Raw genomic sequence first — 23865 nt, forward strand, 5'->3', positions numbered from 1 at the left:
GTAAGGCAAGGTATACGCTGTACTGGACAACAGACCATTGTAATTAATAATAATTGCTTACACGTACATAGCACATTTCTGGACACACCCGGTAAGGCCCACCCAGACACAAATATGCACACACTCACACCTGGGGAGAATTTTCCCATGAGCCAATTTACCCTACCAGTATGTCTTTGGACTGTTGGAAGAAATCAGAGCTCCTTACAGGAAACCCACAGGAACACGGAGAGAACATACAAACTCCACGTAGCATCCCAGGTCCGTAATTGAATCCACCAAGCAATGCTAACCTCTTCGCCAGCGTGTCGCCCTCTTTGCTTATATCAACCAGAATAAGAAAAATGTTTATATAGATCGGATAAAACGATTCCTTACACTTATATAGCGCTTTTCTGGACGCTCCACTCAAAGCACTTTACAGGTCATGGGGACTCCCCCCCACACCACCACCAATGTCCAGCCCCACCTGGATGAAGCGAAGGCAGTCATAGTGCGTCAGTGCGCTCACGATAAAACAGGTTTTTATTATAAAAATAAAAATTGATTCTGATTAATATATTTTAGTGAGGTTGAAATAGACGTTATCGGTAGTTTACACGACGCTGCTCAAGATCCAGAAGAAGTTGATGGGAGAGGGAAGTTGTGTGGAGTCAGGACACGTTTGATAAGGCCAGTTGTTATGAAAATATGTAGCTATTATAGCAGGTGCGCACCATATTAGCGCTTCTGTGATTCTGGATGTGACTATTTTTAACAAACATAGCCTCGTTATTTTTTCAACATCAGCTTACTGTAACACGATACTGACACTGTTGTTCCTTTACAGTCAGTTTGTTTCGCTTGTTTCGAAGAGGAGTGATCTGTTTGTTTTCGCGGAAAGGAAGATAATGCTCATGGAATGATCTTGGCCGGACGTATAATAATATTTTCCTTTCCTCGGTTTCTCAAACCATCCCAAAGCGCTTTCCACAGATGAGGAGACCCCTTGCATCCACCCCGGAAGTGCAGCCCAACTCCCCCACCTTGAACCTGGCTGAAGCCGGATCAGGCGGGGAGGTGAGAAAGCGCTTCGCCGGCTGTGATGAAGGGGGACATCAGAAAAACTCAGATTGTACAAACCCACAGCGATCGCAGCAAGTAGTAATCCGGTGTTGTGACCACCACTTCAGCAATCCAGTTAATCCAGAGAGAAGAGGTGTGGGCGGCGTTATCAGATGAGCTGCTGAAGTAGTTGAGGACTGACAGAGTGGCAGCACTTCTCTGATAATCACTCTTGTACCGCTGGCGACATCTATCTGTTCCTCGGGCTACAGATATGGACAAGCATTAAATTCCTAAAGCCCCTCTGCAAGAAAAGCAAACCTTTCACTTCAAAGCAATGTAGTTCAAACTAATCTCTCCCCTTCAGAGATTAAGCGAGCCCACGCATGAAATGTGTGTGTGAGGGGGAGGAAAATTCATATTTCAAAGCAAATACAAATTTAAGCCTCAATTTCATACGGAACTTTTGCTGCTGTGTATAATATCGCGTAAATTCGTTTGTGATTGATCAGGAAACCGTCTTCCGCGTTGAGTGTGCCGCAGGATTTAATTTGCAGTCAGATGAGCGAAAAACAGGTTTTATGCAGAGGCTTCTCGTTAGCGTTTCACTCTTGTAATACATCGACACCTCCGCATGGCAGGTTCACACACCAAGGCACAAAACCCTTTCATTCTCGTAGTGCAATAGGATGGTGGGGGTAGGAGGGAATCCCTCCTGTCTCTGACGTCTCAATAAACCAAGGAAACCCACACGGCGTGTGCTCTGACGCAACTGCCCATTTTTGGAAACCTACGTCAATCAGGAGGAACAAAGACGGCGCAGTAGTCAGAACGGGGGTGCTGGAAAACTGTAATAATGGCATTTAAACTACAGGACAACACAATTTGCACAGAAGAAATGCTAAACGATATTTTGAGGCTTTTCTTAAATATTACAGGCACGAAATGGGATTAGATTTCCCTCATTACGGGTGAATAGTAAGCCATGTTGGACGAATCTCCCCCAATAGTATCTCACGATGGTAGCTCACTCTCCAGCATGGTGACGTGAGCGAGTCCGCATGGCACTTGATAAGGAGAGTTTCAGTTCAATGTAATACCATAGAAGTGAGTCATCTTCGCAGGCGGTCGGCAACATTTTGAGAGAGGGGGGGCACAGCAGGCAGACTTTCCATAGGGATAGAGGCAAATTTAAAAAAAAAAGACGCGCAGAGTGTGTCGCAACAAAACGAATCTTTAAAGTGTAGCACGTAAACGTCAACTTGAGGTGAGTCACTCGCAGATCGACTGCACAGTGCGCTACAGTTCAGAGCGAACTCGCGAACCCGCTGACAGAGCTGTGTGACTCGTCCCGTTTGTTCTCCTAGTGCCCAGGTTAACACTCGGCACCGCTCACCCAGCGACCGCTGCGGCAGAGGCGATCTCTTTTTTTTTCAATAGGACAACAATACAGAGCGGTTCTCAGGCTGGTGCTTTTGTTTTTTCGCACTGGAAAAACAAAACCAACAAGCAGGGCAGCTTGCAGTCCACTGTAATCCAATGTCCAAACCATTTTTCAACTTTTGGGGACAAAACGAGGAAAAACGCGTCGGCGTGCGCAACCAATGACATATGTTGCTAATATTTTGTCGCTCTTTTTCTTAAAACACTCGCCTTATTATTCGGAAATCGAAGAAGCATTTGTGCACAATCTGGGGACTACCAGCGGGAGACTCTGCGATTATTTTAGTCTGCTTCACGAACTTTTAAGTTATTGCCTGCAGTCAGTTCGCGTTGGACTTTACTGAGCCGCAAACTGAGGAAAACCCTGAGCCCCCCGGAGCTCGCATCCTCGCCTGAAACCTGTTCCTTTCTCTCGATCATGTACCAGGATTACCCCGGGAACTACGACACGTCCTCCCGTGGCAGCAGCGCTTCGCCGGCCCAGCCAGAGTCCTTCACGAGCGGCTGCAGTACCATCGGCAGTCCGATCTCTACTTCCAGCTACCAGGTACGGACATGGGGACTGTCTTCAGCTAGCAGCAGCACAAATCCCGTTTAGAACGAGTTAGTGCTGTTTTTTTAAAAAATATTATTATTGTTATTATTATTGCTAATGATATCGAAAGCAGGAAAACCACCGATAAAAAAAAAGGATCAGGTTCCCGTATTTACCGCACGTTTCGTGTATCTGTTCTTTTCCAGTATTTGCACACGCACTCTGGGCTTATTACTGTGCTGTTGTGCCAGAGGTTGCACTCTCGTAAATTGACGGAAGTGGTTGGCCTCCGTGTACTATTGATGTCCATTTACAGTACGCTGTCTGCAAACCGCTGTGAAACTGGACTGGGTGGGGGACGGACGGATCTGCTGAAATACCGACACAAGCGAGCCGGCCAGGATCCCCCCCAGCCAGGGCTCGCTATTAGCCCTTCACGGCCGACGGATTTCACGGATTTGAACTGGCGGTGTTGCCCAATGTCTTGGAATGCGTGTGTTTGCACTTTTCCCTTACAGACCCAGTAAAGCAAACAGCTCTCATAATGTAGGCAGTTTCCTTGGATATTTGCAAAGGGCGTGAAAAACTATTAAAGTGTGCTACATGTACATATTTTTTGCTGTTATTGTCAGGACCCCTTTCAGTGAGGCTTTTAGCAGAACCGAGTTGCCTTCGGCATGGATTAACAAGACGCCCACGCAAATGATATCTAGGAATGCAGACTCTCGGTTTAACAGTGGGGGTAATTAAGGGAGGGCCAACCAGGTGTATGTTTCTATGTATTCAAAACCCACGAATCCAGTGGAAAGAAATTACTGCTTAAGTACAACTTTGCCTTTACAACCTAAAGGCAGTAAATAACGTAGCCTGATTACGCGTTTCAAGTACGGGATTCACTAAGCAGTGAATTTCAGATTCAGTTGATGGCTACGTCTTTAAACGGGTGAAGTCAGATGTAACTAGAGTCTTCCGAATGCCATAATTGGCACCGGGAAGTCAGGTAACGTGCCGTGCCCACTGGTGGAGCTGATGGACAGCACGTATCGGGAGCGATTTCCGCAAACTCTTTCTCCGCCAAAACCAGTCGCTGCTTGGGGGTTTTAGTTTTGTTTAATGAAGAGAAACAAGAAGTGGGTTACCAAAGAATACTAGGCTCCAGACAGATGTTTGGATTCGCTGTTCTAAGAGAAAACACAATCTTGTATTAAAAACGCGAACTGTGTGTTTTTTGTAGTTTATTAGCGTTTTGACAACAGTTCTCAACTTTTTTTTCGGAAACTTGCAATGGTCATGTACGAACATGACTTTAAAGAAACACTAAATAAGACGTAGAGTAAAGCATTTTGAAAACCCCGGTTTAAGTTTAAATATGGTTCTATAAGCTGCTAATCAGACGTTTTATCTGCACCTACTTAATATGATGCAGTTAAATACTCCGACCCGGTGTTACTTCCGAAAAACGAAGATTTTTCCGCCGCATTTCGTTATCAATAGTTAATAGAGAATAGACGAGGTTTACCATCTCCAACAAAATGCTGTGACTTAAAAAAAAGAAATTTAACAACCGAGTTAAACAAACAAATCGCAATTATTTCCCGGGAGCATATATCCATTGCGATCTGACGGAAAACGCCAGTTCGCTAAGCGACAAGAATGATACAAAGGCTCTTAGAGAAAGAAACAGACGATATTTTAATATCCCACGTTAAAACAGACGAGTGTCTGCGAGACGATTCTCTAAAAAAGGCGGTCAATTAATAAAAACGTAGGTGATTGGTCGAAGAGTGTTGACCCTCACTGAGTAGTGCTGAATTTCTGAGCCCTTCAGAGCAGCTACATCGCAGTCCAGCTTATTAAAGCGCACCGAGTGGGCGCGGAACAGGACGCGCTGCGCCGAGGCAGGGTTGAGAGTTGAGTGGGATGAGCTGTCCGAACCCTGAAACTGCAACAGCACATCGTTCCTCCAAGTCACTACAGACACACGCCATACAGCGGGATCTGTCACATGCTCTTGTAAAGAATTCCGGCTCCATCTGGCCGCATCGCTGATACTTCTTGTAAACAGACTAAAAACTTACTTGATTCAGTGGCCAGTTCTCCTTGTTAACCCGCTATCAGGATTCCAATGTAACTGCGAGTCTGATAAAACACCCACGTGTGTTTTGTTAGTTTTTTTTTATTCCCGGGGAGGAAGAGGAGGACTTCGAGTTCTTTTTTTTTTTTAATCTGGCGACGACAGCAGGTTTCTGAAGAACTGAAAAGTATCGCACAGGAATGATTTCAAGTTGAGCTCTAAAGCTGAAAACTCCAAAAACCTGAAGATGCTGCAGGAATCTTGGGTGAGAGCTGATTTTTTTTCATTCGCTTACAATAACATGAAAATTAAGTTGGATTAGTCTTTACCCTTATTATGTTGGGTTTTTTTTGTTTCGTAAGGTAAAGTTCTGAATACAAAAGCCATAAATACCGCTGTAAATCTAGATTTTGCAATGTGACGGGTATTTAAATAGATCGACGAAGTATTAGTAGAACGAGTTCCGCCGACATACAGTACCTCCTCGGTGCTTTGGGAAGTGCTGTGGGGTAGCTGGTCAAGCGTCCTAAAGACATTTTAGGGGCTAGGAGCGCCACATAACGATATACGTGTTTTTTTTCTGTGCTCTTTATGTTTATCCAACACAGACTCATGTTTTGATTGCTATGACGGAAGACAGTTACTGTTTGACTCGCCCACAGAAAATTGTGAGGTATCCGACAACAAAGGTGCCCTGACCTTCCCGGTCAGGAAAGCTGCGCTTCTGGATAGAAAGCGGAGTGCCCGGGCGCACCGAGCGCACAGGGGAGAGGGGGGCTGTGTCCGCGGGGGTGGTTTCCTTATGTAAATGTACCTGGGTACTTTTTAAAATTCCCAGACTGCTTCTCATGGAACCAATCAAGAAGGCATTAGTACACTGGAACTAAAAATCACAACCAGATTTACTTCTGGTTTTCGTGAAGCAACACAGTGGCGCTGTTTTATTGAAAGCGTGTTTTAGGGTTTCAAATACAGTGGCCCTGTACTGTAGAGAATTTAATAAAAGGATGACATCTAGTGGAAAGCCCAATTATACCGTTGTTGCGTGCTGAAGGCCCTGGCATTTGGCTCCACCATTCCTTTACGCACTTATTGCTGATCATTCTGAGAGGTTGGCAGTTTCTATAGGGTACAGGTGTAAGACATCACTTGGTGCTCTTATCTAAACCCCACACAGTTGTTAGCTTGTAACCATGACCAGTCCCACAGCTCGGTCTTGCTTTCCATAACTTTGCACTCTACACTGTTTGCATGACTTCTACCAGCCAACAGCTGTCCTCTATAGGACATAGAGGGACTTGAGGGAGCTGATGTCCTCTATAGGGCGTTCAGCTGATGATGGTGAGCAAGTGGCAGACTCCGTGCTGGAGGATGATGGGAAAGCATGCGGTTTTTGGTCACAGTGTTTGGGAAGACATTGTCGCTGGGGTGGAGAAGTGCCTGTGTCCCAGCCATCGACCCCTAGCAGGGTAAAACACAATCATGGTGCCAAACTGAAACGGAGAAGCAGGAGTAACGGAACAGGAGCAATCTACTTAGATCTCAGCTGTTACCAGCATGAGTTCTGCCATCATTGGTGGAACTCCAGACTCAGAAGGGTCTCACACTGGAGGAATGTTTGCTGCATATGTCTCTCATCTGTTGGCATCAGTGGGAGAATCCATTGCTGTACTAAATGTTGTGTCGTTTTATCAATATATAGATGCAATATATATATATAATATAGATGCCAAATAGTCTTTGAGTAATGGATGTCTAGTACTTTATTGATTTGATGGAATGTTTTCAGAGTGGTAGATAGAAAGTTAAGGGGCAATGTCAAATCCCATAAGCAGAGCAGGGCTCTAATAATTGGTTCCTGCAATGCAATGGTTGACCTGTAGATGGCACTCTTCATTCCAGATCCGAAATTTCCCAAATGTCTGAGTGTTGTGACCGGGCATGCAGTGCTGCAGGTCAGGGTATCGTCTTGGTGAGATGTTAGACTTAGGACCTGACTACTTGGTCATTAGAGGTGCCATGGCACTTTTTGTGAGAGTAAGAGTAGGGCTTTTAACCAGAGTGTCCTGGCTGAATTCCACTCTGGCTTGGTACTTGAAGTTCAATTGGTGAAGCTGTTTCTCGCTCCTCCACTCAATCTGCTGTGTAGTGGGGGCTGCTGGTGCAGAACAGCTGCCAGGTGTGACCCAGGTGGGAGCTGTGCTTCAGTGGGTTTTCTCCTATATCTAACAGAGCATTAATGCTTTGGGACAAAAAGCGCTCTAGACATGCAATTAATTCTTCTTATAAACTAATACTGGGATGTCCAGTGCGTGCTGCTGAACTCAGTGCCAGCTTTCTGCTCTTCCATAACATCTACTAAAAGGCTGAGTTCTGTGAGCATGGCGTGAGCAGAGTCCATTGGGGAACAGTAGGCAGTATTAGAAATGGAAGTCGGCCTGATCCGTAAGTCACTCCCATGACAGCTAATGTGCTGTCCCCTCCATTAGCCTCTCCCCAAAACACACAGTCTACCAAATCCATTTATTTGTAGAAACTCGGTCCCAGTGTCTTTCTTTCACCCATGCTTACAGATCCTGATCACGGAGAATGAGCGGTGCGCGAGGCCGTGTGGAATAGCGCTAGCAGACTGTGGCGTGACTTCGGAATGAGGAATAAAACATGCCCGCGATATGTCTCAGAATTTATCCTGAGGGCTGTTTGAATGTTCTGCTTTGGAATTTCCTCCAGATGTTTTTGTTGCCTGATGCAGAGTCTTGTTTTGAACATAATGTGCTTTGAAAGTTATTGTGTTGGATAAGAGAGCACATGCTTTCTAACACTGTAAAATCATTAGGAATTGCAAAGGCATTGACAACAGGGGCTCAGACCCTCAGCGATGCAGCATGAAAACTGGGCTGGCTCAAAGTGCCTTGATCTGCTCTGGCTCTGCTCATACAGGGGTTGTGATAAATCTTGCACAGTATCAAAAGGGCTTTTGTTTGGAAATGTGTGATGATCAGTTTGTTTTTTCATATTTTCATTTGTTTAAGAGAATCGGTTTGGATAGCCATCAGGTAAAGAATTGCTTCTACACCCCTGAGTTTTTACTGTCACCATTACAGAAGCCTCAGAGCCGTCATGAATAGCTCACATTAAGACCACAGGTCTTTATCGGATTATTGGAAGAAATCATTTTTTAATGGTGGTTTATAAAATCAAGTTCTTGCCATGAACATATTGGCTGTTAATTTGTTTTCATTTTCATTTGCTAGGTACTTGATGAAGGGTTTGGAAATGGATGTGTAGAGCAGTATTATTAATTTGCTTCACAGTCACTCTTATCCATAGAGACTTGCAGTTCGTATGACACTGTGGTGGTATGTGGGGTTTGTTCAGAAAAAGACACAGCCAAAGGGTAGATCTGTGAAGATCTGAGATCTGAGAAGACAAACTTTGTACACAGTCTTGTTCAGTTTACTGTAGTGTGCTGGACTGGACCCCAGTACTGTCACAAGTACCAGTGCTGTGTCATTTGATCCCATGGACTGATGGTGTACCACAGAAAGTCACCGATATTAACACAGGCTTTGATTGTACACAGGAAATTAGACAAATGTGGGGATATGAACAGGTTCGAGTGGGAAGCCATGTCAGCATGCATTGGCTTCAAAAGAACAAATTAAAGTTAGTTCCACACAGAAAAGTAGGAAGACGCACATCGTTTCAGCCACTGAGCCATCTTCAGCTGTGAGGCAGAGAGAGGAAGGGAGCAGGGATATAAAACACAGGAGGACGGAGTGCGCCCACAGGAAGAGAAACCCATGGTAAGAGAGGTCTGGGAAGCTGGAATCTGTGAATGAATGGAGAAGGTCTACAAAGCAACCGGAAGACGCGACCCCAGTTTAAAGACAACCTTGGCTTCTGATGTCTCTCTGGATTAAGAGTCCTGTAATCCTGATGGAAGACTGAGGAAGGTCAGTGGAGGTAGTCTTGGGGAATGATCAGCCCGAAGGGATCTTCGGCCGACCACTCAAGGGGAGTGATGTTCAGACCAGTTGAGGACCAGTGAGGATCAGTCTTCCTGTTTCATCAATGTACACGGCCGGCCACTGTCAATGAAATAAGGGAGATGGCTGGGCCCCTGACGGAGCTGGCCTGAGCGAGGAGAAAGGAATAGGACTGCAGAACAACATTTCAAAGTGGAGCGTGTTTGCAGACTCGGGTGTTACTTCCAGGGAAAGAGGCATGACTGCTCATCCCAGGCCCGGCGGTAATTCCCACGAGCGCAGGACCTGCTGGAGTCTTGTTCTCCCGCTGGCACAGCACAGCAGGGAACAAAGCTGTAAATCTTGATTTTCCAGCAGCGGTGGTTCTGCTTAAGGCGGACCTCCAAAAGCTAGAAAAATGTGGGCAAACTGCTTACATTGAAAGAGTTTGTTTTCAAAGCCCATTTAGTGTATGGATAAACTGGAATTTGCAGTTTTATCTGTTAAAAACCTTAAATTCGGGATACATTTGGAAGCTGTTTCAAGTAGCACAAAAGAGAGTTCAGCTGTGTCGGGTCAGGAATGGGAGTTGTATTAGTCATTAATTCTTAAATACTTAACGCTTTATGAATGACATCCTCAGACTTCCTGGCATTCCTGTCGCACCTTCTTTTCAATGTCTGAAATGATGCAACGTTATCTAACAGAAGGAAGTGTTGAAACGCCTTATTTGTTCGTTGGGAAACGCTCCGTAAAGCAGAAAGTGTCTGAGGGGTTGAATCATTGGTCGGTCCTTGGAAAGCTACCAAGCGCGGTGTTTGGGAAGGGGCCTGAAGGGGGGCTTGATTATTGACTGCTTTTAGCGGAGGATGTGTACTGTTCCGGGACTAGAACCCAAATATACGATTTTCCAGGATATTTCCAAGAACAAGCAGAGACTCAACTACGGGGAAAACATTTCACTGTGAAGCACAGCTTGCATTGTACGATTTCCTTTTTGACGTGTTTTTTTTTTTAGGTTTTCTGAACGCTCTGGCTAGGTCCCGACTCAGAAGCAAGAATTAAAATTGCGCAACACCAGCTTCAACAAGATTACGAAAACATAGGAGTAGCGGTTTCGTAATGTCTGGAGGCTGAGGTGCTCCGTAACTGCTCAACAGGGGCAAGATCGGAGAGATAAAGTCGCCTCTTGCGAGACAGTAATGAATAATGTTAGGGATATGGGAATAGTGGCCTCAGACAGTACAGTTTTACAATTACAGCTACAAATGGCAACAGACCATGTGGAATCACAAGGATGAGATCTTATCAAATTGCAGATAATAAAAGATTACATGAGTCCTCCGCGGTTCTCAAAAGTTCAATTTCCTTCCCTCTGCGTTTTATTGTTCGTTTATAAAGTAACCCCAGGGCAGGGTCTTTGAAATTCTAACAGCTGCCCCATCATCTTCTGTTTTTAATACCCGGAGTCAGGATTCCGCATTGTTAAAATAGACCCTTCCCAGAAGTTACGGTTCCTCCCCATCTCTGCTTCCTAAAATAATCCCCTTGCGCCATTCCCCTGCGTCCGCAGCGCCTCCGCCTGGTTCTGGGAATGCTGTGGAATTTTTATGGCAACCCCGCACGGCTGCAATCTCTTGGCTCCTTGTTCGGTCTTCATTGCGTCATAGTTCTTGCTTTACTGGAATTTACGATTTAGGAATAGAGCACTGACTCAGCACATATTTTACTCACATCGCATTTAAAAAAAAAAAGTTATGATGATATTACACGAAATGTCACACAAGTAACTGTTTCCCCCGATGCAAAACTTTAAATTCTTCAGAAATGTACGGTGTGTTTTCATTTTTCATTGTGACTTCCAAATTACGAAACACAGTGACGTAAATGCTGTTACAGGATTTATTGTATTTAGCATTCAACCGTTTTTGACTCCATTAATCCGAGGCCTCATTTCTAAGATTCTGGTCACATAACTGAGGTCTCGACCAAGTGATTTAAAACCAGCTCGTAAAAGAATTCACGCAGAAGTTTCGCCTAAACAAGTGTGCGAATGCGACAATTCATAAAGAGTTCAGACCACTTGGTCCAAAGAACGGTCCATTAAACAAGGGTCTGTCTTCCCATTACCCATTACATAAAGCAGAACGCAGTCGCCTAACATAAGGCCTCTGGTCTTGGGGTGAACTCCTCGTCGTCCGCAGTTTTCTAAATCGTTTTTTCACCTCTTTCGGGGGCTGTTTCACTTTGACTCGAGTCAGTTGTGGCGGCTCAGCTCTCTACGGATTTATCACCTGCTCCGTCATGCTTGTTGAGTTTAGATTAGCCATTGGAAAACAAGAGTGTAAAATGAAGTAAATGACCATTTTCTCTTGAGAGGAAATGGCTGTGTTTAAACATCATATCGATATAACATTTATTGCTCTAGTACCGTCAAACCTGCTTAGGGATCAGTTCAGTCGATAATCAGTCGAAAAGGTAAACCGTCACGTGTCCCACTGTTTCGTAATTTAGGCTGTATGTGTGCACTCTTTGTGGTGTCAGGTTCGAGGGGTTGTCTGATCTGCCTTCACCTTGCTGTGCTGTACTACAATCATCATGAACTGATTATTGCCGTCTAAGAGTAACTGGATTTCACCTGAATCCCCTTATAAATGAAAATCAGCAAAATACTGATGCTGATACCATAAAATACCATACTGCCAGATACAATACAAATACTGCAATACAAATACCATACTGCCAGAAAACAACAAAGCCTTTTAAGTGCCCCGATGGAATTTAGCTTTTTCTTTTAATTTTCAAGGTTTAAACCTGTCATTTCAAGCTGAGTGTGGACATCGGCAACAGCTGGGAACGAGCTGAAACATGTCCACTGACCCAGCGTGCTGTGACCAGCTGGTCCTGGGGTCAGAGCTGTAAATTACAGCACCTGTAGAAGGAAATGAAAAATGTTCCAGTGGAGGGTTCGAGATCACTGCAGATTTTTCTGGAGAGCGCCAAACCTGAGTGTTACACAACACAATGTGTGCCAAGTCTCACTGTAATCCCAGGGTATTTTTCCACCACAGTTGGGGATTACTGGAATTAGACATCGGTGAAGATACAAAGCTGTTTTATAATGCTTGTGTTTGTCAATGGGTGCTTTACACTATCAGCACTTCATTATTGGTCTGGACTGAACAATGAGCACTTGTTCTTTGTTGCATGTAAGAAAAAAATCCCCTTTTGTCTTCCTTTTGGTTTTCCCAGAAATCTAAAATATGATTCTGCAGGATCAGATTAAGGCCAGTGGCTTTTTACGCTGTGACCTGTGTTAAGAAATGAAGTGCTTAGATTCTCCATTGAAACCTCCCTCCCCTGTTGGTCAGATATTGCTGGACCAAGCTGTCACGGTATTTCGGAGTGCCGCAGTGATACCTAAAGTAACCAGGACGTGTAGGAAAAACAAAAAATAGGATGGGAATCGCCAAAAAAGACACAGTCATGGGGGGAAAAAAAGACTTGAAAGCCCTAAAACCTGGCATGAGATGGCAGATATTGCGTGCCAGTGCCTCAGTGCCAACTTCAAACCTTTTGAGCAGTTTGCCGCAAAGATCTGCAGTGAGAGCAGTTGGCCTTTCCCAGTCTGGCAGGATGGGGGTGTTTAAATATCCTCCAAAGCAAACACAGAACCGGAACAGCAGGATGTGGGCTGCTGGGACTGAAGCACACTGGTCAAAAGGCATTAGTGATGTTGCCTGCGCTTGTCATGACCTGTCAGGCCTGCGTAGGAACGCAGTCCCTTGATTACTTGAGAAGGTGCTGTCCTGTGAAAATATCATAGTTCCCCTGAGTGGTGTGTTCCTGGCCTCAGGGCTAGATAGATCTGGATGGATTTTGATTGGAGTCAGGGCACTTTCAGCAGACAGGAGAATTAGACTGCCTGTCCATAACATGCCTGGACATATCCTACTGAAGCCTCGTCACCACTCTAACCTTACTGTTGTTTTAGAGGACATGGGAAACTAGTGTTTGAGGGTATACTAATTCTGAGCACTGTGCGAATGTCGCAGATTAGAAATGTCCTATGTGTTTAAGATGCCTGTTCAAGTTATTGCACACTCTTTTCTTGTCCATTGGCCTCAAAATGAGCTTTTTTAAGACTGTTTTTTTAATGTCAGATTGGACTGTATTTCCTGGATTCCCCATAATCTAAACTGGAAATTCTACTTCAATGCATAGAACTAATTGTTTTTGTTTTACTTGTTTGTGGTATTATAAGCGTTGAAGTGACATAAAAGCGGATGTCACAGATACAGATGTACTGTGTTCTTACACTTTCCTATCTTCTAGTTTGGGTACTGTACCGCAAATAATAAAAGTGAACTGTATATTTGTCTTCAAGAAATCCTCTTTCCTGTTCTCCATGTGGGCTTTGTAATGGGATTTTGCACTGTCCTTCAGTGTTCAAGCACATACTGTAGACATGCTTGGGTTATTTATCTTGGATACAAGAATAAAAACAGTCAACATTTATGGTAAAAACATGTTTGCATATAAATGTTCCCTGCTGTCCCCAAACCAAACCAGAGCAGCCTGACATGACCCAGATATCTTAGATGTATTAAAGAGGGAAAGACTGAATGGAATTTGGTTACAGTATTTGGGAGTAGGGGGAGCAATAACTCATTCTCAGTTTGGACAGTAAAGAACTGTCAGCTGGATGAGATTACACAGTGACTTCCATTGCCGCAGAACAGGCAACTAAGTGTAACACTGCCTTACATGTTATCTAAAAGATTTAGCACGAGTGGTTCTCGTGTAAGTTGTCCTCATTATGCTTGGATTTGAGCTTTGGAGCTCAGTTAGTAATCCTATGGATGCTTTTAATGACTAAAAAGGCCTGCTAATGATTCCAGCCTTACCTGTTGTGAAAATCTGAGCAAATCCCTGCCCTCCCATTTCTAGATTCCTGCCAGCAGCACGGCTACATTGCATCATGCTCTGCGATGGAAGCTCTGAGTCAGGGCAGCAGCTGTGGCTTTTACCAGTGATGCCGCCTCTTTTCTTCCCGAGCAGACTGCATCTTCTCCCAGTTTAAAACCAAGAAGGAGGACTTTCGAATAAATCCTTCGCATTTCCTTATGTTTTTTCATGGTTATGATACAACCCTGCGAAGCTGAAAGAAACGGAATGCTGTTCAGATTTTGAAACCTTCCCCTTTCTGTCTTGGGGAAATTTCCTAGAGGCAGTGTGCCCTGGGACTGGGGGAAAAGACCTGCTTGGCCCATCTGAGATCTGATTGAGCTGCCTGTTAGCTGCACTTCCGGTCACCCTGGGCTGATGTTGTTCTGTGTTCCTTCCGCAGAAGTACCGTGTTGACATGCCCGGTTCCAGCAGTGCCTTCATCCCTACCATCAATGCCATCACCACCAGCCAGGACCTTCAGTGGATGGTCCAGCCCACTGTCATCACCTCCATGTCCAGCCCCTATTCCCGCTCGCACCCCTACGGTTTGCCAAGCTCCAGCGGCCCTGGGTCGCTGGGCCACACGGCCCTTGCCCGGCCAGGGGTCATCCGCTCCATCGGGGACACTCGCGGACGCCGCAGGAGAGACGAGCAGGTGAGGCAAGACTGCGCCCTGCTCTTCATCCCACACATCCTCTTAAAAACAAGGGGATTTACAGGGTCGGACAAGCTTTTGGTGAGGCGCTTGTGCCCATGATCACGGATCCGTGAGATCGAGATTCGAGCCTAGGTCATATCACTAGGCGACTGGGACCAAGATTCGCTAATTGGTCCCGGCATTAACATAGTGTGGGATTAGTTGACTGGGGCTCTCTAGGATCTCGGAGCCCCCTACGGACTCCTGGGCGCCTGTGGTGCTGCTGGAGATGGACACCCCCTCCTCCAGTCCGAGCTGATCCTCCAGTATGGGGCTGTGCTGTCTGAGATGTTTTAAGAGATGAGTGGCTCAAAGGTGGGCCAGTCAGGACAATCTAGCTACACTCCCTTGTCCCTCCCCCATGTGCAGTCACAGGGATTCGTATCTGCAAGTAGAGATTTGAAAAGCACACAGGTGGTGTGCACAATTCTAAATTTAAAAAAGAAAAGGCTCCTACTGTTAAATATTCCCTGGCCTTTTTAGTTCAGAGTCTGTCAATAATGCAGAGTAATGTAGATGCATCATGCTTGTAGAAGTCAAATCCTGCCTGATGGTTTATTATGTGTATACTGCATATATTGGGGGACCATTTATTTCAAGTGTATTTTTTAAAGGACAGAGCTGAAAGCACCTGGATTGGGCTGTAGATGTGAGCTTTTTTGACAGAGTGCTGGAGTCCTGAACACTCATGTTGAGTCCCCACCTAAGCCAAATTACAGGTACAAGTACTGCTCTTGCACACTTGCTGTCAGTAAACAAAGTGAGGGTGTGCGCTGTCTGTCCTGTGTGTGTGATTACCCCAAGTCACACTATGTGCTTCTTTCCTCAGCTGACTCCAGAGGAGGAGGAGAAGAGGAGAGTGCGGCGGGAGAGGAACAAATTGGCTGCTGCCAAGTGTCGCAACAGGCGCAGAGAGCTGACTGAGCAGCTACAGGGGGTGAGTGTCTGCCCCTGTCCCCCACACACTTGCCCTGCACTAAATATCCCACTGGTGCCCCCTGTCCCCCACACACTGGCCCTGCACTGAATATCCACTGCTAAACTCTGTCCGACACACCGTGGACTTGTGCTGAATATCCCACTCTGCCTCTTGTCACCCACACCCTGGCCCTGCGCTGAATATCCCACTGGTGCCCCCTGTCCCTTACACACTGGCCCTGCACTGAATATCCACTGCTAACCCCTGTCCCCCACACACTGGCCCTTAGCTGAATATCCCACTGGTGCCCCCTGTCCCCCACACATTGGCCCTGCACTGAATATCCACTGCTAATCTCTGTCCCCCACACCCTGGCCCTGCGCTGAATATCCCACTGCTGCCCCCTGTCCCCCACACCCTGGCCCTGCGCTGAATATCCCACTGCTGCCCCCTGCACCCCACACCCTGGCCCTGCGCTGAATATCCCACTGCTGCCCCCCACACCCTGGCCCTGCGCTGAATATCCCACTGCTGCCCCCTGTCCCCCACACCCTGGCCCTGCGCTGAATATCCCACTGCTGCCCCCTGTCCCCCACACCCAGGCCCTGCGCTGAATATCCAACTGCTGCCCCCCACACCCTGGCCCTGCGCTGAATATCCCACTGCTGCCCCCTGCACCCCACACCCTGGCCCTGCGCTGAATATCCCACTGCTGCCCCCTGTCCCTCTCTCCCAGGTCAAACAAACATTGTCAGGCTGATTCTCAGATCTGCTTATTCTAGAGCCAAATTCTAAATTTTTTAAAATTAAAGCAATTGATAGTATGGCAATACATGAAATTTTAATGTATCATTATTTTCATTTTGGAAAAGTCAGTGAAGTTAATGTGGAATTTGGAAAAATGAAGCATATTTTGTACGGGAGCAAATAATGGAGACCGCTGTCCTGTCATTGTAGTAGGATAGCCGAGCAGCCATACATTCTCAGTGCTCCTGCTGATAAATTATACCAGCAGCATGCCTTAAGTCCCTACCTTGCATTTTACCCTTGTGCTCTAATTCAGTCTCTATTATAATGTTCAACATGAAACAGCCCAGTGAGACCTCCCAAGCTGTGTTTGGCTTTCTGTATTCATGCAATGAAAGATCAATTCTTTCACACAGGCTGTGGTTCCAGGTTTTCCCTTGTTAAGGTTGGGCTGAGATGAGATCAGCCCTCCTAGCAAGGGCAGACAGACAGCAAATGTTTTAATTGAATTAATTAGGTCTGTTACAGTAATGATGACTCTGTCACTCAAAGCCAAGCTGGAATTTCCCTGCAGGGTTGAAGTGTGCACTCCTGGCAGTGCTGGTCTGCTCCCAGCTGCCATACGCACTAAAGAAAAACCATAAATAGTGCCCCAGTAATACAGCATGGATGTTATTGTGCTTCCTGTGTGTTCATTTCCTTGTTCCTCATTCCACTTTTCTTCTGCTCTGATGTCTTTGCCCATTTTGCTGAGATATGGCACCATGGACTTCAATGCCTGTAAATTGACCTTCCTGAATTTTTTTTAACTGGGGTTTTCCCCTGCTTTTCCAGTGACAGCACACCCTCGGCGTGACTGGATTATTGCTGTGGTATTTTAAGATCTGACAAATGCTAGACTGTATTCGATTTGACTGCAGCAGATTAGTTCAGGAGCTGCAAAAGTTTTACACTACAGTATGCATACAGATTTATTTCCAATCGTTACCTAGAAGGTGATTTTAGTTGTAAGCTTCCCTAAATCTCATCTAAAGCATCTATAGCAGAACTAGCCATCTTGTGCTCTTTCCAATCCACCCCACTGCTGTTCTTGATATAACCATTTCCTTTATTGCTATATCGATCCTATATTGATAAAGCGGTAAAAAATCAAAGAACTCAGTAAGCAGTGCCCTCTGGTGGCCGGTATGAGCAATGTTGCTTGCATTTCAGGTCACATGTGGGGGAAAGGTCGTGACCAATTAACATCTCTACCTTGTAGAACAGAGAATTGTTCAGACTGTGTGCCTTTCTGAGAAAATGGCAGAGCCTTATGAACCTGAATGACAGAGAATGGCATAGGAACAATATAAGGGCTGTTGAAAGGCTCATTTGACAAGGCTTGGTCATTAAGTTCTCTGCCTCGGGATCTGGAGGAGGTGGTTCTGAAAGTGTTTGGTTTCATAAAATAGAGTTCTGTCCAATTCATTCTGTTTGCAATGCGATTTAAGCATTAAAACCGAGTGACTTGTATTGGAGGAAAACATTTTTGCTTATTGTTTAATGGAGTTTGGAACATTGCAGAATCCTTCTTTCATCTATGGTACCCTTTTTGAAAATTCTCGATGCTTTGCTCCTGCTTCAGAATGTGGGCCTGAGTTCAGGCTGTGCCTTTGCTGGGGCAGCAATCCTGAAGCAGAGAGCTGCAGAACTGATGCAGGCGAGGGATCCTGTCTTGTCTGACTCTGCCTCCTCTCTCTGGCCCTGTGTGCGCAGGAGACCGAGAAGCTGGAGGAGGAGAAGGCCGGCCTGCAGAAGGAGATCGAGACTCTGCAGAAGGAGAAGGACAAGCTGGAGTTCATGCTGGTGGCCCACAACCCCATTTGCAAACTGCCCTCTGAGGAACGGCACCACGGTGGCGCCCTGCAGCAGTGCGCCCCGCTCTCCCTGACCCTGCGCCCCACGTCCGGCCCACTGCACCCCCTCAACCCCGTGGTGGTGAAGCAGGAGCCCCTGGATGAGCTGGAGGAGGAAGAAGGGCAGCTGGACAAGCCCCAGCGTTCGGTCATCAAGCCCATCTGCCTGGGCGGGACGAGCGGCCTCTACTGCCCGGAGGGGGACAGCCTCAACACGCCCGTGGTGGGCACCTCCACCCCCGCCGCCACCCCCAGCGGTGCCCCCAGCCTCATCTTCAACTACCCCAACATGCTGGAGCAGGACAGCCCCTCGCCCTCCTCAGAGTCCTGCTCCAAGGCCCACCGGCGCAGCAGCAGCAGTGGGGATCAGTCCTCGGACTCCCTCAACTCCCCGACCCTGCTGGCCCTCTGAGAGCAGCCCAAGAGAGAGAGGAGGGGGGGAGAGCGGGACTGCTGGAGTCTGACAGGGACGGGGAGGGCCCTCGTCCCAGGACGCAAACTCCCAACCCCATGGGGTGTGACCTCCAGACTCCCTTCCTGCCAGTGTGCTAGAACCTTCCAAGGGCTAAGTGATTTATTTTGTGCTGGGTTTTAGCAAGTGATGTGATGTCGGTGGCTTTCACTCCAACATTGTGCAACGCCCTCCTGTCAGCTGCGTCTCCCACACGGTGGCATTCCTTTGCTGGGCAGGAGGTGTCCTGCCTGTGTCGGGACCATAGGAAGCACTTCCGGGCTGGGAGCAGCGAAGCTGCAGGATACCTGACTGAAGGGGAGGGGTGAGCAGAGACACAGAGCCAAAGAGGATGACTTGAGTTTTACAGAAAAGGGTTATCACACTCAGGGCCAGGTGCCCTGGACACACACCATCCTCACCATGAAAAGGGAACAAGAAGACATCTACTGTGCACATGGACAGAATGATTGCAGATACCCTCCTGTAACAGCCTCTGCAGAGACACTACATTTCTGATCACAAGAAGGGCTGTTGTGTTAACAGGGATCTGCGATTGCTTCAAAAAATATTTTTCTTTTTTTTTGTTGTTATTGCTTCTGATTTACCCTTATTTATCCCGTTAAGTAATTGAACATCTGATGCTTTTTGTTGTTGTTGTTGTTGTGTTGTTGTTTTCCTGAAAACGAGACTTATTTAAAGATGATAAACTTGGCTCTGTGGATCTGTGCAGCAACCTTTGCTCAGGTCCTCTCTGAAAAGAAACGCTGCAGGTCTGAGAGGATGGACAGGATCCCCAAACCTACACGAGGCAGGTCTTGAGCTTAACTACTTCCTGAAATTTCAGAACAGAATGAGGTTTACAGCTGTGATCTTCACAGAGGCCATATACTGATTTGAGCAGAATTACAGATTCTTAACTAGGGCAGTTTTCTGTTTTTCTATTGCTGGCTTTGTACCCCGTGTATTAGCATTATATAAAACAATGTGGCCTAGCAGAGGGAATTTGAGATATGCACAATTTCAGAAACCTGTTTCTCTGTTTCACACAGCAGAGAAGGGAGAGCAAGTGTTCGGCACTCACTGCTTGTCCCAACTCCAGTTCTCCACTCATTAGGCCACATTGTGTGAGCAGGACATTCCTTAGTATTTTAGCGGGGTTTTTAGCTCTTTCTGGAAGATGGGCACTGTCTCGCTGATGTCATTTCAGCCCTGTGGGCTTTCTGTTTTTCTCTTTTTCGGGAGCCACAGAATGGGGAGAGCCATGCTGCTGGTTTTGTGGAAGTCCTTGTGTGCGATGCGGGAGTAGTTCGGAGGCTGAGAGCCACCGTGACTCTACACAGCTCAGCTGCTGGTCAGCCTGTGCAAATGCTTTCTGCCTGCCTGTTGGGTTGCGGGGGAATGGGCGTGGCCTCCGCTCTGGCTGTGCTTGTACAGTACCTGCTGCGTTTCGGAATCTCCCAGTGTAACTCATCCGCCTGTTAGGAAATCATAACTTGGACTGCAGCTGGGGGCCCCCCACACAAAGCTGTGTTTAAAGACTGATAACAGCCTGCGCCCATCAGCAGACAAATTTGGATTTCTAGAATTGATCCCTTGTTTTTCTTTGATAGAGAAGAGAGGGCCCATTAGGAGTGTGGGGCAAGGGTCTCCAACCCTGGTCTCGGAGATCCCCATCGCAGTCTTCGGCCACACCTGGAATCTGTCGATGAATCAAGCATCTAAATGGTTTCATTAAGAGTCCTCAAGGGGGTAAAGGGAACTAGTATCTTAGTCCTAAATGATCTCTACTTAATTTAATAAATTGCCGGCTTAATTGATCACAATGGAATCTTAAGAACTTGGTGACTTAATGTAGACCTAATTCTCAATGTTGCTAAGGCTGAAGAGCCTTACTTTTTAGGCAATAGTGCACAAGGTCTGCAGAATCACCCTTTGTGAGCTCTGAGGTTGGGATATGTGTTCTAGGGCACTTTTAGCCTAAAGCGTTCCCACTGCAGGGGCTCATCTGCTTTTCCGGGATGTTAATGCGCCTTCTTTTTCATGTCTGGAACCGACAGATAAAAAAGAGGCCAGTCTGGTTAATGAGACAGAACAGAGGTGCTGGTGGCACTTCACGATAGAGCCACTTGGCATTTAGCCCAGGGCACCGCGAAGATGTACTGCCCCCTGGAATGGTCTGAACTCTGTCTTTTCCAGCCTGGGGGGAGGTGAGGTGGGTGTTTTTTTGTGTTTTATTTTTTTTTGTTAATGACTCAACCAAGCTGAAGCACTGAATGGATACTATTGCAATATTTAAACATGAACTGTTAACTTAAACATTCCTGGACGGAAGAAAGCCTGGAGAGTCACCCGAGTGGAGATCAGAGGAAAGGAGATGACTGGGCACTGTAGTTGTACAGGACACAGCTGCCCAGCTGGACTGCTGGCAGTGCTCTCTGGAACTAGTGCCGTGGATTTTGATACTCGGTCATTCTGTGTAGTGAGACAAAATATTGTGCGACGTTTAAGTGTCAAAGTCCCCCTGACCCTCAAAGACAAGAAATGTTGACGAAGCAGTCGTCATCTGATGCACCAAAAAGAACAAGGTGTTCTTTTTCCACGGAATGGCAAAATGATTTGTCTTTCGGTTTTGTGGGAAGTAGTGTGTAAAAAAAAAAACCAACAGTAGTTCAAAGCGACATCTCTCTGGCAGTTTCCTTTCTTCTTCTGGTCCTTTTAAAAATGCTTTAAAGAAACAGCAATATATATGTCCGTGTTTGTTTATTTCTTTAATTTAAATAAAGTGAAACCTACGAAGTGATTTTGTGTACTCAATAAATGCATGTCATTTCCCAAGTCCTCTTGTTGAAGGGCTTTTGGAGCTGTTTCCTTTTTCATTATTCTGAAGAGCCGGCCATCCCCAGACCGGCGCTCCCTGTGTGGGTCATGGGCGTGCGATGTTCAGGATGTGAACCCATTGAGCACACCTGCCCAGGGGCTATTTTGGCTAAAGAGTTAAAGGTGAAAATATCAGAACAAGAAAATTCAGGTTCCATGATTAGACCCCACTCAGTAGGAAGCAGACTTGGAGGACAGTGGACACCCACTGTCCAGCTCTCAACCAGGACTGCTTGACACTGGCCCCCATGTTGCAGTGTGATTTTTTTTTCTCGCCACAAGTTACTCAGCTGGTAGACAGTCAGTTCAGTGTTGGTTTAAGAAAATGGATCTAAAGCCAGTTGTTTAAGAACCCTTAACCCTCATCAGCTCTTAAGAACCCGAACCTCTCGTCAATGTTTTGCTGATTTCTACTTTAACAATTGTGTCTCTCCTGCCCTGCCTGGGCCACTGAGAAATTAGCCTCTCCTGAATCCTCTCAGATTCCTGCAACTGTACACCACCAGGATCCCAGGTCTGCACTTCCATTACAGAATGTCAACTTAAGAGTAGGAACATTCCTCCCATACAGGCAAATAATTCCTTCATAAGATAATCAGGCGCTCAGAGAGGTGGGGTTTCAGGGGAGTGTTTAATCCCTGAGTATTTTTTCTACCTTTTTAAGCGTGTGCTTTTCTTCTGTTGGTAAAGGGGCGAGGCAGTTATTGAGTTCATCGCCACACCTGTTCAGGAACCTTGCTTTCATTCTGGAAAGTCCTGACGGTCCGAGCACAGAAATAAAGTTATTCCTTAAACTGAGCCAGAGCAAAGCTGTAGAACCACTCCTAAAACTGGCAGTGCCAGTTGGACAAGCAATAAATGTGAGAGGTAGCGTACCTGCAAAATTCACACATACAAGCTGTTGTTTGACTGTTTAGCCTATGCCTCTGCAATCTGTACTCCAATTCCCAAGTCTGTGTGCTCTTCCCAGCCAGCTAAACTGGGCTTTCAGGTGCTGTCCAGCAAAGGCGGTTTTATTTTGGGTACTGGTGCCAAACTCCTCCTAATCCCACTTGACATACTGCCCGAGATCCGTACATCTGCACACCAGAAGAAAAGCGCACATGCACATGCTTTCAGAACTCAGGGACATTGGGAAACATACACCCAGCTCCCTAAAAATGCAGTGGCCTGATAGCAGATGACTTGAGCAAGCCAGAAACCAGAGGAGACCATCTGGCCCATCTAGGCGGCTGTGTTATCCAGAGAGGAGCAGCTGTACAGGCTGTGGGTGAGACCTGGGGCTGCTCTGGGAAACTCAGGAGAGATGACCGACTCTTGGGGTGTGTAAGGAACATTCTGACAGTGACTGATAATGCAGCACTGCAGTTCACCTGATGTCTTCAGAATGGCCGCTGTCATGACCAATGTTGTTTGTTGGTGTTGTTTTGATCTATTAGCTTGTTTGGTTTTTAGACACAACATAGGTCCTGGAGTTGTATATGAACTGTCTGCTCATAAATGGAAAAAGTCCATTGTTTTTAGTTATTTCTTTTTAAATAAAGATGGTGAAAAATAGCTGCTGTGCGTTTCTTCTTTCTCACTCTTGAAAACAAAGACAAGAGACAGGAAAGGGGCTTTTGTAGAACCTGTTGTCTTGATTTCAGGTTTTTTCATTACCGCCCGAAAGCCAGCTGAGAGTCTCGTGCCCTGTGTTTTCCCAGCACACACACTGTGGTTTCCAGAGTTACAAGAGATTACTACACTCTCAGTGAGCTCTTAGGCTGGTGATCTATAAGGCAAGACAAGAGTCGGCCTCCATGCAGTGTCTGATAAATAACTGAATGCAATGAGCTGTGCAAACTGTAAACTCGGATTGTGTTGAACTACCAGTACTGGTACAATGGTATTCTTACTTACAGACAGTCTCTCGATTGTTAAGAAAGTGTGAAAACACAAAGTGCAGACAGTGCATCAAGACAATATACAAACAGTAGACAACGTACAAGTAAACAAGTAAACAGTTTGAATGTAAAAAATGCAGTCATGTAAACAGTGACTGCAGATGTGCAATAAATGAGAAATCATAATGAGGTAGATGGTGTAGGTGCGGTCCGAGGGGCATGGGTAAATGTGTTCGCCAATCGCACTGCTTGTGCATAGAAGCTATTGATGAATCTGGTGGTAAGTGTCTGTATGCTCTTGTATCTCTTGCCTGAGGGCAGTGTGGTGAAGAGCTCATGCCCGGGGTGGTGACTGTCCTCTGTGATGGCCAGAATTCTA

General features: G+C 46.2%; 1 protein-coding gene across 3 annotated transcripts; it reads left to right on the top strand.

The window, feature by feature from the left end:
- Positions 1-2129: 2129 nt before the first annotated feature.
- Positions 2130-23160, top strand: fosl2 (FOS like 2, AP-1 transcription factor subunit). 3 transcript variants are annotated; one of them, XM_088626066.1, is made up of 5 exons: positions 2130-2311; positions 2915-3034; positions 14415-14669; positions 15541-15648; positions 18133-21526. In XM_088626066.1, the coding sequence occupies exons 3-5, from the start codon at positions 14430-14432 to the stop codon at positions 18682-18684; spliced, it is 900 nt and encodes a 299-aa protein (XP_088482192.1). In that variant the 5' UTR covers positions 2130-2311; positions 2915-3034; positions 14415-14429; the 3' UTR covers positions 18685-21526. The 3 variants fall into 3 exon arrangements, with proteins under 3 accessions (XP_088482192.1, XP_088482190.1, XP_088482191.1); XM_088626064.1 differs by lacking the exon at positions 2130-2311 and having other exon boundaries at positions 2318-3034; XM_088626065.1 differs by lacking the exons at positions 2130-2311; positions 2915-3034 and adding an exon at positions 3183-5361 and having other exon boundaries at positions 18133-23160.
- The last annotated feature ends 705 nt before the right edge of the window (positions 23161-23865 follow it).

The sequence above is a fragment of the Lepisosteus platostomus genome, chromosome 3, assembly GCF_059453375.1.
Source record: "Lepisosteus platostomus isolate fLepPlt1 chromosome 3, fLepPlt1.hap1, whole genome shotgun sequence".
NCBI classification, from domain to species: Eukaryota; Metazoa; Chordata; class Actinopteri; order Semionotiformes; family Lepisosteidae; genus Lepisosteus; species Lepisosteus platostomus.

What these genes read in the sequence shown, in the direction of transcription:
- fosl2 (XM_088626064.1), top strand. Translation starts at nt 2,906, where the DNA reads ATGTACCAGGATTACCCCGGGAACTACGACACGTCCTCCCGTGGCAGC. An exon ending in TCTCTACTTCCAGCTACCAG is followed by an intron (nt 3,035 to 14,414) that starts GTACGGACATGG and finishes TTCCTTCCGCAG; the next exon opens with AAGTACCGTGTTGACATGCC. An exon ending in GCCGCAGGAGAGACGAGCAG is followed by an intron (nt 14,670 to 15,540) that starts GTGAGGCAAGAC and finishes TTCTTTCCTCAG; the next exon opens with CTGACTCCAGAGGAGGAGGA.